A 14900-nucleotide genomic window follows, 5' to 3' on the forward strand; every position below is an offset into this window, starting at 1 on the left:
ATGTTGAATGAAAAAAACAGGCTTGTGGTGTTATTGCCAGATGACATTTTGTGAGACTTGTATTTTCCTTGGGGACAAAAAAAGGAGAATTTATTTAATGATGTACCAATTTGACTAAACTTTTAGAAATTTTGGGTAGAAGAACATAGAACAAAAAACCTAATAAATGCCAGAGTTCTGTTAGTTTACATAAAGTTAATTTAAATATCGAAGCATGGATACAGTCTAGGGGAGAAAAAAGATTGATCTTGTTTCAAGAAAATAGAGGATGACTGTTCATGTGGTTTGTGAGTAGCATTTCTTTGGCCAATTTTTCAGGAACAATTTAGATTTATATAGGGATTAAGGCAGAAAACTAATTTCTGAAAGAGAAACTTTTCTGTGTAGCCATGATATAGTACAGACATACAAAATGAAATTTATGTGGTTATTTTAATGTGATTAAATTCCTCCCAATTCTTTAGAAATGGATTATAAATTAGCCCTTTGTTGCATGGTTTTGTTTTTTTCCCCCCATTTTTTTAGTGGTATCTGCCAGATAAGATTCTTTTGGAATGCAGGCAGGATTTGCATAATGTGTCATTCCAAGGTACAGCCTGAGCAGCTAAGTATTGTTCCTTTAGGAAAAGAAAAATTGTGAAGTCTTAGGAATAACAAAAGATAAGTTTTAGAAGTCTTGAATTACTGAATTTATATGAAATATAAAATCAATATTAACACTGAGATAAGGCGTAGTGAATAGAACATGTCCAAGGTCAATCGAACAAATGATTTTTGGCTGTTTGTTCAGGATTCAGTGTGGAGAGTGTGCAAGTGTTACTCTGCTCTGGTGTACAGTCTGTTGATGGGGACTTAAAGGACAAGTGAATGCTCCTGGTTTTTTGGTGATCTTTTAAAATACCCTTCTTGATCTGTTTCATTTTTCCTCACTGTAGAATGCTCCTCTGTCAAGGATTTTTGCTCAAGACTGGAAGAGGTTGCTCATTCTCAATGAGAAAAGAGAAATGTTTATTCTTATACTCAAACTGAATTTGTTGTAATCCAAATTGTGTGCGTCACATCTTATTTATTTGCTGGATTACCTTGGGAAGAGTCTGGCTCCCTCTTTTTTAATCTCTCCCACCAGGCATTGAATTTGAATTATCTGGTTATTTAACAAAGATGATAATAATGATATCAATAGGACAAAAAAATAAAGAGGAATTTTATGGCTGTAAGTTGTATTGATTCTTCCAACATTCAAATTATGACACTTTACTTTTTCTCCTATATTTGAGTTATTCTCTTGATCTTATTTTGGTGATACTACCAAAAAATGTGCTTGTCGTTCATTACTCTATAAGAGAAATCCTAGATTAAACGAATTATTCCTTCTCTTGAGAAATGTGATTTAACTATTTTGTTCAAATCCTGGTTTGGTCTTATAATTTCTGCCTTCTGCTGTCATCTTCTCTGTCCAATATGCACACTCAACTATTTACAGATCATATGCCTTTTTTCATCTTTTTTATCATTATGGTTCATCAAAATTCTCCATTGAAGTAATTTCCTCAGGGGAAAAAAAGTGATTTGAGAAAATGGAAACATTTATTGGAAAGTTTTGGTTCCATTGAAGCAAACAGGAGCTGCACTGGCTGTTTTGTTGGCTTGAACCTGAACACCTGCCAAGAAACCAACTGATGGGATCTGTAGGTGGGAATGTCATGATTGAGTGAGCTGTCGACCTGCTCTGTTTACAGGAAAAAATTTCTCGCTTTTCCTGTAATTCCCTACTGAGCAGGAGCTCTGAAGTTCAATAAACAGTGTACTTTTCTATACTTGAATTTGCATAAAGTAGTAGTTATATGAAATTTTGGTTTAAAAACCACAAGGTCTTTCAAGGTTTCTGTAACTTCTCAGAGATTGTTACTCATATGATAAAATCTATCTAATATGGCCAAGGTTAATTTATTGAGTAAATGCTCAACTTTTCTATCTCATACTGTAATTGAAGGTGTTTGTTTTGATACCTGGTATCAGAACTTTAAAATATGAATGTGTTGGAGGCCTTCTATCTTCTTGGTGCTTATCTACCTGTTTTTTTATCTCTTCCATGGAAAAATCTGCTTCTTGTCCTACTCTCTCCTTTAGACTGAGGACAGTTTTTAAGATCCTTAATTTGGGCCAGATTCTTCACACATTTTTGCGCTAATTTCACAAAGACACTCAATTTTATATTTTTTTGTTGCCTTTTAAAAAAATATATTATTTTACTTTGCAGTCCTGCTTGGTGTGATAGCTTATAAACACATATCTACTATGGTTAATTCAGGTAAAGGTCAGCAGTGTTTGTGCACTAGCACAGTTTAAACTCTGTATTTTATGTGTTGTGTGTTCCAGAAAGCATCACCATTAGTGTATACCTTGACTTATATTTAGCATATAAGTAATTTATAAAGGTAGTATAACATTTATAAAGGGATTCCTTCTATTTTGTCACAAATTTTATGCTGCATAGGACCACTTGCAGTCGTACCATTCCTACAATCAATTCCTGTTAAGGCTTTCCAAATAAATGTCTATCTTCATGTGCTTAGGAGGTTGTTTTTTGCCATGTATAGGTATGCACGTAACATTTTTTAATTTCAGTTCTGTATTTCTCCCATAGACTTTGGACTCAGCTTGTTTTTCTCTGTGTTCAGCTGATCATCACTTATTTTAAAGCATTTTTCACCAGCGCTAGGAGCTTCTTAATCTCAGAAATAGCCCTTAGCAAAGCTTAGTTAAATCTGGTTTTGTGGCTGATAAAGCAGTTGTCATGACCTTCTTGTCTTTTTCTCTGTGAATATTCTTGTATACAGGATCTGCTGTGTCACCTAAAAGATTGCTCCTCACAGAAGTGTTGTTTTATCTGAACTTTGAATCATTTAAGCAGAACTGTAAGGAGGACTTTGCTATTGTCAGCTGTCTGAGAAATAATTTCAAAGTTCATGCAGCTCTTTAGGTCACCTTTTTTATTTTTTTAAAGTGTCTTTCCTCAGTGTCGGAAATATTTTTTTTTCAAATACTATTGTGCAGCCCCTGCAGCTCCCTAATTAGCTTTCTCTTTATGCTATAGTCTGTTATCAGCATTTGAAAATAAGTAGTTCACAATTTTAGTGATGCTGATTTGACTTTGGAGATCTATGTGGTATTGTAAGGAATGAGCCATATAGGATCTTTTCAAGAACAATACTTGCTCAAACCGTTCCTTTGGATCAGTGCTCATCCTTCTTCAGTTTTTGTGGGTCTTTACCAAGCTCCTTGAAATGTTTTATCTCCTAGGAAAAGAATGGGTTCAGATACATATCTCTCTAATCCTACCACAAATTCATTCTGTGAACATCTTTTGTTCAAACACCACCAGTAGCATAGGAAAGATTTAAATTCCAAATCGAGAAATGTTCACCTGCCTCAAATGAAAAAAAAAAAAAGTTGAAAATTTGCAGAAATTTCGAGTGTAAGTGCATCAGACAGTTTGATCTTTAAAAGACCAGTTTGGCTAGTCATCCAGCCCCTTTTTCTGAGTATTTTATGCCAAGTCAAACTTTGCCAAATGTGCTAAACCTGCAGCTTCTTTTTTTTTTTTTTTTTCCCCTTCTAATTTAAACCTGATAAGGCTAAGTTTAGGGTGAGCCCCAAACATTACATTGCAGAATGCAGAAGACAACTGCTAACTGTGCAGTATGCAAATGCAGAGTATATGGGGTGGTTATGTCCTAGCAAAGACTGAGTATCAATCTCAAACCAAAGGAAGTTTTTTCCACCCAGTATAAACTGTCCTTGAGCATGTTTGTGAAGCCAAAAATCTGGAATTTGTTTTGTGACTTCGCATACCTTGGTTTACAAATCCAGATGAAGTGAAATTCAGTATGATTTGCTTTCAGGCAACATTTAAATAAATCACTCATTACTTACCAGAACAGATGGCCCTGCTGTTTAAGGTGTGTGGTTCACGATGGCTGGAATCTCTGTTTTGCATTCCTTAAAAAGAGCTCAAAGTACTCCCCTATGGGATTTGATTTTAGTAAATGTGCTCGGGAGGAGCCAGCCACATCCTGGGCTGCATCAAAAGCAGCACAACAAGCAGGTTGAGGGGGGTGATTCTGTCCCCCTGCTCTGCTCTCATGGAGCCTTGTGTCCAGCTCTGGGACACCCAGCATAAGAAGCAGTGTTGGAGCAAGTCCTGAGGAGGGGCCACCGAGGTGATCAGATGTCTGAAGCACTACTCCAAGAGGACAGGCTGGAGGAATTGGGGTTGTTGAGCCTGGACAAGAGAAAGCTCTGGTGACACCTTATAGCACCTTAAAGGGGCTACAAGATAGGTGGAGGGTGATGTTTTACAAGGTCATAGAGTGGCAGGATGAGGGGAGATGGTTGCAAACTGTGTGAGGGCAGGTTTGGTTTAGGTTTTGGTTTGGTTTAGGTACTGGTAGTTGTTCAGAGTGAGGGTGGTGGGGCCCTTGCACAGGTTGACCAGAAAAATTGTGGCTGCCCCATCCTGGAAGTGTCCAACATGAGGTTGGACAACCTGGGATAGTGGAAGGTTTCCCTGCCCGTGGTGGTGGGAGTGGGAGAAGATGATCTTTAAGGCATCTTCCAACCCTTCTATGATTCTATATGTGCATTTTCCCTTTTCTTTGGCTTTTGGTGACTGGATTTTCTCAGAACTTAAATTACATTGCTAGTAGGAGAGAATGTGCTTTCTTGTGCATGTGGTGAGTGAAATCCCCCTAGACAGAGTGTGTGGAAAATTACATTTTAATTCTGTGAACTGTTCCTTAAGAAAACAATAGAATATCCTTTCTGTTTAGCTTTTTTAAAATAGAATGCTGCCATATAGATTAGAAGTGCCATGTAATTACAGGTTTTCTGGATGAAATAATCTCTTTGAGATTCATTTTGGTGTCATTTTCATGGCTAGGTTTATTTTTCAGAGAAATAGACTCCTTATCATTGTTGGTTTAGTTTAAGTATCATTGTCTGGGATTAGTATCTGATATTGAGCTGGTTAATGTAAGATTAAATGTGAAGATTTAAATCAGATTGCTCAGTTATGAAATACTACTCAGCAGAGGAGTATGCAGTTCAGATGTTATCTTTCTGTAATCCATTATTTGCTTTCTCCTCTCTCCATTCCCATTTTTACAGGAAGACATCTACATGTATGGGGGCAAAATTGAAACAAGTTCTGGCAATGTCACTGATGAGCTGTGGGTTTTCAACATACCCAGTCAAATGTGGAGTACCAGAATTCCTGCAGTCCTTGTCCATGGACAGCAATACGCTGTGGAAGGTCATTCAGCACACATAGTAGAGCTGGACAGCAGAGACGTGGTTATGATTGTCATTTTTGGATATTCTTCCATATACGGTTACACAAGCATTGTGCAAGAATACTACATCAGTAAGTCACTTTCAAATCATTTTGATCACAAACTGATACGAAAAATGCTGGGTTTTTTAAGTGAAAAAAATTTGATTTTTCTCTTTTCAGAACGAAAAATGTGTATTTTCCAATTTAAATAAAGCCTCACCTTTTTTCCTTCAGGTTATGTACATAAGATTTCTTGTCAAATAATAGCATGTCATGTGTGTTTGGAACACCATGACATTTTCCATTTTTGTAGGTGGTTGTGGTACCCTGAAGAGGATAAAAATTGAAACCAGAAATTTTTCACTGTGGTAATTGTGATGAAACATAGTTTTCCAACACAGACTTGCTGTTTTTACCACACAGTAGAAGAGCAAAACCAACAGTAATTTAGTTATTTTTAAGGTTCTTTAATGCTGATGTATTATTTTCCTTCTGTTGTATTGTTTTTAAATGTAATAACTTAGCTCATCATTATATATAGGGTTCTCTCTTAAAGATATATATGTTGCTGTTAGAGATAATAATTGAAAATGAGCTCTAATTTTCTCTAAAGAAGCTACCATATCTGTCTGGTTTTCCCCTTGTGAACTGCAAGCTGTTCCTGGGGTGATTTTTAATGCTGAAATTAAATAAACTAAGATAAATATTTTTATCATACACATGATACAGTTAAGATACCATTTCAATTGAATAATATTGAAAATCTACACCTGATAAATTCTTAGGTATATTTATATGCCTACTAATTAAATTTATAGTCTTCTACTTTTGTTTAATTCTCTTTTTATGTTGTGTTTATCTGAGTCTCTCAGTTATTTATGCAATTGCAGAAGGCATAATACAAAATTTCAAAGTAATACCTACATGCCAAGGGATGGTAATTGTTTTTAATTGTTCCATTTAATTTTTTTTCCATGTATGCATATTTATATAATCACTGTTTAAACAGATTTATAGGTTCAGGAAATCCCTTCGAAACTCAGATGGTTCTTATGCTCTCTGGCATTATCTCTGATGGCAGTGTCAAAATTATATAACAGTGTTGAAAAAGGATAAAAGTGAATGGCAGTAAGAGGAAGAACACCATAATGTTCTTTATTCACACTGAAAAATTCGAATTTAACTGCATAAAAGCTACCATGAAACTCTGGTCTTAAAATGATGTTTTACAACAGTATTCTAATATTTGCTAAGAATTAAAGGCCATTTTTTAGAAAAACTGACTTTCAGAAAGTTAGATTTTGACCTATTGGAGATGGGTTTTTTTATGTGAAGGAAATAATATGTTCTATCTTTCTGCATGCTCATTCACTGTAATGTTTATTGGAAAACTTTAAATTATTTGCTTCTCCTGTTGAAACTTTAAGTTATTTGCTTCTTCACATGCTGCTAATTTAATGTGGACTAGAAGTACCAATTTTATTCTCACCTATTATTGTTGTTACTTTAATTAGGAAGAAGGGAACATGATTTGTATTGTAAAATTTTCTGCCTGGCTGATTATTGATGGCCTTATGGTTGAAATGGACAGCTTGTTCCTATTTTTTTTTTTAATGTTAGAAGGAGCAACATAACACTGCTTTTGGCTTTTATTTCAGCTGTGTTTGTGGAGGATTAATAAAACAGTGTAGTTAAGCATATATAACACACAGAAACAAAGAAAAAAACCTCAAACCTTCCCTACCATGGGGATAAGCTTGGAGTAAGAGAAAGCAGTTCTCTGTCAAATGTCTGTCAATTATTCTCAATTTTTAATGTCTCCTTTTTGAGAGTATATTTTTGTTGTATTCTAGTGAAAGATTTAGTTTATTAGAGAAAATGTGCATCACTTGCATCAAACATAAAGGAAAGTTGTAACAGTCTAGGGTATTACTGTGGAAAGCCATTGCCTTCAGTGAGTCTCCTCATCTGATGAAGGATTGATTGCTGGGGCTCCCAGCACTGTACAGAGCATGGGGTACCTGAACCATTGCTGCCACAGAGTTCTCATGTTCCATTTCACCTCACTGCATCTCCCTCCTCTCCCTCCCCTCTAAGTTAAGTGAATTTTGTGGTAAATTTTCCTGAATTCTCTGTTGGCCGTGGCATTTATCTACAGTTTTGCAGCTGTAGGAATACATTTTTAACCATGAAATTCCAGCTGGTGGTTTAAATTAAGAATTGCTGTTCTTTGAGAGGGCTTTAGCAGTTCAGGATCCAAAGTTGAAAAACATAGGAAGTGAAAAGTATTCCTGTGAATTCACCTGAATGGAAAGGAAATTTCATAAAAATAAGGGCTTCTGATGTTATGGAAAGAAAAATAAGAACCTGATTTTTTCTTTCTGCTTGCTTTTAAAGCATATTACTGTAACACTTCAAATTGTACTGTTATTGTTTCTACATGTTATCAATTATGGTTTTTAGTCCTAATGAAGACTTTTTAAAGCATTTACCATATACGTACTGAAAGAAAGAGACAAAGAGGCAGTTTGTCCTTTGGTTCATATGTACTGAAACCTTTAGGATCCAGTACTTTGATGAACGTGGTACATGGATTTCTGGTGCTTATTTAGTTGCTGTGACCATGATTTCTGTGAGGTCTGGGTTAAGAAACACCTGAAGAGGTTTTAAATAATTGCGGAAATTGCTAGCTTTTCATGTAGGCATGTAGTTCTTGTTAATAAAGCATGCCAATCAAAGGTGTAGCCAATCTCAAAATGTCTCTGGCACTGTCGGGTTAGGGGAGAAAGTAATTTCTATGGGAGTAAAGTAAATTCTGGAATAATTGGACAGGGTTTGCAGGCAGATTTTCACCAAGCAAAGACACATGAATTTATTTCTACTCCAAAGGTGTGGTGGTTGCTGCAAGAAGAAAAGAGCTTCCTGTTGTCCTTTCTTGCTGCACCCAGACTTACGACTTCTGAGGAGCCAGTAAATCCTGATATGGGAATTATGTGAATGATTTTACTAACTTGAACCATAAAGCTTTTCTGGGTTACTCCCCAGGGAAATTTATTTCCCTTTAGGTTAGCAATACCTCATAAACCTTCTAAGAATCTCAATGTGAGTCTCAAGGTGAATATAATAATGTTGTTTTGTTTTAGCTGAGGTTTATAAAGGCTCCTTATATATTAAGAAACTTCTGAATAAGTCTTCTTTGCTTTTATTTTATTTCTTTTACAAGACAGAGATTTCTTTGGATTAACATAATATCACAGTATTTTAGGCCGATTTTTTAATGGCTTTAGAATTATGTTATAGATTGCTTTTGATTAAAAGTATTTATTTGAAATAATGTAAAAAAAAAAGTGGCCCCATGATGTAACATGCATCGTCTTTTTGTTAAAGTTAACATAAGCTTCCTGGTTGCTTGTAAAATTTTCAAGTTTTTCACTGTGATAAAATGGACGTGGCACACCAAGATGCTTCTTAAACATTTTGTTCTTTTTACCTTATCTGTCTGAAGGTTGTATTATGATAAGGACAGGTTGGACCCATGTATCTTCCTTATTTTTACATTGTGTGCTAGACTTGAAATTTAAATATGGAAAAAAAAAATTAAAAACCTCCTATTTCCATATTTCTAACATGTTTATTCATGAAATTTCCTCTGCATTTGACTTTTTAAGCGGTTGAGAATGCAATTTCAATGACTAGTTTGGTCAATCAGGTACTTCTTATTCTTATACATAGTTCTATATTCTTATGATATAATGATAGAAAGAGGGGGATGTCTGAGTATGAGAAGGGTTATGTAAACACCTCAATAAAAATTGAAATTTTGTTGAAAAAAAAAGTAGGTGAAGATTCATATCAATAAGCTGCTTAAAAAGTCAGATCATATGTATAGTAATGTCTTGAAATATAGACAGGATTGTATTTTTGTATGAATGATGCAATACTCAAGATACTGAAGCATGAATGATATCAAAACTGTATGTACATATTTCAGTATTTGAAATTCAGGCAACTCAGCTAATTTTTAGAATGGGAAGTAGAAGGAGCACCATAACACTGCTGTTGGCTTTTATTTCAGAAAAATGTTGCTGGTCCTCTTTCCTTGAATTTCTGTAGTTATTCACAGCACTTTTTTTTTAATTCAAGAAGGAACAGGTTTTCATATTTCTGCCCAAGTCATGTACGTGATACAATATGTAATGTTACTGTGACAGTGTTCTAAATGATACACAGAATAATAGAAACATTTAGTCTGGAAAAAACCTCAGAATCATCAAATACAGCATTGCTACCTAAACCATAATGCTTCATAAATGCTACATGAACCAGTCAGATAGAAATGCAAAATATTATATTATGGATTCTATTATGAACAACGTTGTGCCAATTTATGGGGAAAAGTAGTTCTTTTTCCTTGAAAAGCATATATGCCTATCTCTAGGACTGATCATTAAAGAAATAAATGAAGATATTGTTGGCAGTAGAAATGTGTATCTGCAGGCTGACTCCTCACCAGCCCTCTTACAGAAATTGTATCAAGTAAATCTATTAGTTATCAAAATGTACATACAAATATGTATGTAATGTACGGTATTATCAGTACAAATTTGATATTTGTGTTCACTTCTTCATAGCTTGATAATATCCAACATGGGGATTGAAATAAAATACTGCTTACATTACACTACACATAAATAATGTAAATATTCTGTGTCAGTTATAAATAGTGTATTACCACAAATACCATGATACACACAAAAATCATCACAATTCTACCTCAGAATCTATACTTTATAACTTGCCATAAGCACTTGTAACTGAAAAAAATGTAACTTACGGAGGCAATGCCTGGAAACTCTGTAAGGAAAGTATGCTAGCAAAACTAATAACTGAAAATCATGAGCCTCTTCATGAGAATCTAGAAGAAAAAGAGTTAATCTAATCTACCTACATAATATCAGATAAAAAATTAGAATGGGATTTAGCCTAACTTTCAGAGGAAGTGAGGTGTATGGTGCTGTGTGCTAGCCTTGGATAAATAACTATAATGGTAGCCAGTTGAGGTTAAGAACTGGGAGACTGCTCCACATGGGATGTCCTTGTCCAGGCTCTCTGTTCTGATAATCTCCACGAGGCTGGAAGTGCATTATTTCTGTTTCACATCTGTAGCACTGACTCCCAATCATCACAGGCCCTTCTGTATAGGCTGCCTTGTGCAGGAAATACCTTTTGGCTTGCTTTTTTTGTGACTTACATCATCATCTGGGAAGATGGAGGGGGGAAAGAAGACATTTTGGGGCTACAGCGTGCAGGAACTTAACAGGTGTCTTTTTTTTTTTTTTCTATGGTAAAATATTTTCCAGTTGTATTCTCTTCTTCAGTCATAACAGCTATTGTGGCTGGTTTTATTTGGTGTCTCTTTGCACTTATTAATCATGTGATGTAAAACATGGATTTAAATGCAAGTTGAATGAGCTGCTCTCAAATTATTCTTTTGTGGGTCTTCTGCAACTGACCGGGTATATTTGCAGTTAAGGAACTAAGAAACAGTGGTTGGAAATGGATTTTAGCTCAATAATTTTACAGTTACTCCCAAAGTGTCAGCCCATATCCATGCACAATGGAGCTGCCTTATGTTATGTGCTTCTCACGACTCACTGCAGCTCAGTCTCTGCCAGGCTCCTCAGACTCCCCGTGACTGAGCACAGGTGTTCCTAATGAATCTGAAGGAGCTGGAGCACTGAATTCTCATCAGCCATCTCTGGTGAGAATTAATCATAACTCCTAATTTCATATTTTCAAAAAGCTTTGGGCTCTTTGTTTGTTTGTGCGAGTGCTGAAGTCACATGTGGGAGAGGATGAGATACTGCCTGGCAGCTGTAACAATGATGTATTTTTGATTTCATTAAGAATAGCAGGTAGTAGTCTGACAACGTTATCTAATTGCAGATATTTTATACATCGGTGTAAAACTACTTCTTAAAATAAATCCTAATATTTATTGCTGTATTTGAAATTATATTGGAAATTACTTTCTATCCTTAGAACTCCTAGTATTGTGATTTAGCAGTAGTAAGCCTTTAAATTATGGGTTTTTTTAATGTCTCTTCAAGGGTCTAACTCTTGGCTCGTACCAGAAACAAAAGGAGCAATTGTTCAAGGTGGATATGGCCATACCAGTGTCTATGATGAACTGACAAAATCTATTTATGTCCATGGTGGATACAAAGCATTGCCTGGCAATAAATATGGACTGGTGGATGACCTTTACAGATACGAAGTTAATACTCGGACATGGTAAGTTTGATTTATTATGTAGGAAACCAAGTTGTAAGTTCCTGAAGAAAACAGAAGTGTAGAGTAAGGTTCTAGCAAAGTCATGCAGGTACGTCTATATCCTTTGCACATTTCAGAACAACACATTCTCTGCAACAAAATGGAAGAATTGTGGTGAGGGACTAGACTTGAGTCAATGGATTAGTGGATCTATTCATTGAAAGGATGGCAGGGAGGAAGCTTTGTGCATGTGCTACAAATTAGGAAAAGGTTCTCCTTTCCAGTCACAAGCACTGTGCAGAAATAGCACATGTGAACTGTTTCCTCAAGTGTGACTATACTGCTGGTGTACATTACACTGGCTGTTACTTCAAGATGGAAAAAACCCTAAGAACTGTGGAAGATTATTTTTCACAAAACTATCAGAAATAAGAGAGAAGACCTCTGGTATCATGTAGGAATCCTTAGTTATGACTGCTCTTGGTGTTTTTATTTCTATCAGTTTCTTGTTCCTCAAGTTTATTGTATTTTACGAAGGCTACTTGTATGTTATGTACAGAAAGTGACCTTGAATATTTTTTACTACTTAGAGATGATTTGAGATCAAGAACTATTTCTTTGAACATTTTATTCCTGTGATTTAATATTTGTTTAGAGCTCTAATGGCTTCACTTTGAGCACCCAAAACTTGCTCTCAGATGTTGGAAACACGGGTTTCATCTCACTGAGGTTCTTAATACCATTAACTCATGGCATTTGAAAATATTAATACAAGAATTTTTTTTCTTTTAATGTATTTATAAGTTCCTGCAATTTTAATGCTTTCTTATTCTATTTTTGGAACAAAGTGATATTTTTTCCTTTGATGGTCTGTTTGACAATAAAATAATAATAATAATTGCTGTAAAATTTTTATGCATTATTCATATAAAAACTAATAAAGAATTGACTCTATACTAATGTATAAGCATTCTCTGCAGCTTGTAGAGGGCTCAGGTTTGTTTTGTGAGATTTACACTGGGAGTGGATTTTACTATGGCACTGAAAATGGGCTCAGAGGATGGAGTAATGACTTGTAGAAATAAAATCTGAATCTTTGTTTACTGTATTTGTGACACCTTATGATTAGCATTCAAAGCACTTGGTGAGGTGAGAGGCTGAATGTGGCACTGGACAGGTGTGGTATGAGGAAGAGTTGGAATTTTGATGGCTCTCTCATGCCCATTTGCTGGTCCTCACTGTTTGTCTCTGGCACTCATTCCATTTCTGTGGCTGATCTGGCAGAGGCTCATAGGCTTCAGTTATTTGAGGTATACAAATCTGATTACCTGTTCAACTCAGTTCCACATAGGTTTTAATTTCTTAATATCAATTAAACAAACTTTATGTTTCTTGGAGTGTGAGAGGGCAATATTTTAATTCCTAGTGTGAACTGTATTCCTAATACACAATGTGATATTACAGTGCTGGCAATACCTGCATTGCTTTGCATTACTGCCGTGTGCTGCAGCTGGGGCACAACGTGGGGCTGGGCTTGGATAATGGCCTGAGGCAGTGGCAGCACCTGCTGGCTTCTGGGTGTTTCTGCTGCCATTCCAGAGTGGTACTGCTGCCTGCAGCATTTAGCACTGCCAGTTAACAAGGAGTAATGTTTGCAGATACACGAATATGTGCATAAATAATGGATTCAGGCGAAACCTGCTGAGACTCTCACAGAATTTGCATGGGGTTGATATGTGCTGGAGAGTTCTCTAGATTGCCCTCATTAGTGATGCTAATGAATAGTGAAAATCATGGCCAAATTAACAAACTTCCAGTTCTGCTGAATCTTGAGGAAAAGTTGCTGTTACTGGGAGGGATGAAACTCAGCAAACAATATGCAAAAATTACAGGAAAAAAATCCCCACACTATGGTAGGGACCAGGAGTGGGGCAACGCAGTTGGGTCACAAGTAGAAAAGTGAACAGCCCAAAAAAGAAACCTGTGGAGATTTTTTTTAATATCCGCTATGTAGAGGAGAATCCTTAGTTATCCCCAGAACAGTGTATGTCTCTTCAGGCCTTTAGTGATCAACACAACTATTTGTAGACAGCTGCGAGGCAGATCATCAAGGCAGAGCCTAGTGTATAGCAATTAGTGTAAATTAGGCAATAGGGGCTGTAGAAAACTGGAGAAGCAAAAGACAGAAAGGTCTCTGTAGTCCAAATGGACAAACATAACATGTTCTTAGGATATTATCATTCTTTCAAGTCATAGCAGCAGAATTCCTCCACTGCCAGTTGAAAACAACTTAAAAATAATGTCTTGTTCTACTTCCATGTAATTCTGATTTTCTGTGTTGCTAACTGATGAGTTGAACCCAAATACCACATTTATCTGGGGGGTACCATAAGTATCCTGTATCAAGCCAATTTGTGGTTAGAAAAACACACTTATGTGGTGCTCTGTTTTCAAAGTATGTTAATCAGAAATACACAAGAGAAAAGCAAGTCACTTAATAGGAAAGAAAAAAAAAGGGGTCAAAAGCAGAACCACGTGCATGGGTATGTAAGTGGATTGAAGGAATTGTCACATTTTTAAGCAATAAAAAAGCTCATTTATTTTCATTTAGTCTTTGATATTTCTTTTGATGTTACTTTCCAGGGCTGGGGGGAATTTGTTTCAGTAATAATATGAGAATTCAGGTGTGATGCTTTCCTTTCAACTTGTTTAAACATGCAATCTTTTATCACTTAAAATATTTCAAGTTTGTTCATTATGTTATTATGTAAGAAAAATGAGATATACTTTAAACCTTTTCCCTCAAACATGACGATGATGTAAAAATACTGAACTAATATGAGATTGGTTCAAGAGAGACAGTATTATTCAATCATAAGGAAAGATTGTTGAGTCAGTTTCTTACAGGAAACGAATGACTAACAGTTTAATTGTAGATTTGAGCAGTGTGTAGTAACATAAATGAAAATGAGAGTCTAAGCTTGTAAACTTAGATTACTGAAACAATGAAAGGTTATTAGGAGAATGTAAAAGGTATTTTGTACTGGTGATCTAATCAGCTCTTCACAAACATGTCTACAGCTGGTCTGCTTAACTAATTCATCTGGCAAAACCACAGATGGTTACTCTCTTCCTTGGTAAGATTTATTTGCTGGGATTGAATCAAGTTTGTATTCTGTTCTTTCTACTGGCCCCACATCTGCCCCTTTCAGACCGTGGCATTGATAGCTCTTGGCTACTGTTGGGGCTGTGCCATTGCTCTGGCACAAAGCAGACCACACACGCAGAGGCT

The 14900-nt window shown here is 35.8% G+C and overlaps 1 protein-coding gene across 8 annotated transcripts in view; it reads left to right on the forward strand.

Moving 5' to 3' along the window:
• ATRNL1 (attractin like 1) overlaps positions 1-14900 on the forward strand; it is a 431225-nt gene that overhangs the window by 60465 nt on the left and 355860 nt on the right. For all 8 annotated transcript variants that reach the window (XR_010367589.1, XM_064431407.1, XM_064431408.1 and 5 more), the window contains exons 8-9: positions 5170-5425; positions 11446-11629. Coding sequence is in view for 7 of the 8 variants with exons in the window: in XM_064431407.1 (XP_064287477.1) it covers positions 5170-5425; positions 11446-11629 (440 nt within the window). In the remaining variant the exon portion in view is untranslated. The remainder of the gene's footprint in view (positions 1-5169; positions 5426-11445; positions 11630-14900) is intronic.

This window comes from Passer domesticus, chromosome 8, assembly GCF_036417665.1.
Source record: "Passer domesticus isolate bPasDom1 chromosome 8, bPasDom1.hap1, whole genome shotgun sequence".
In the NCBI taxonomy this organism is placed as follows: Eukaryota; Metazoa; Chordata; class Aves; order Passeriformes; family Passeridae; genus Passer; species Passer domesticus.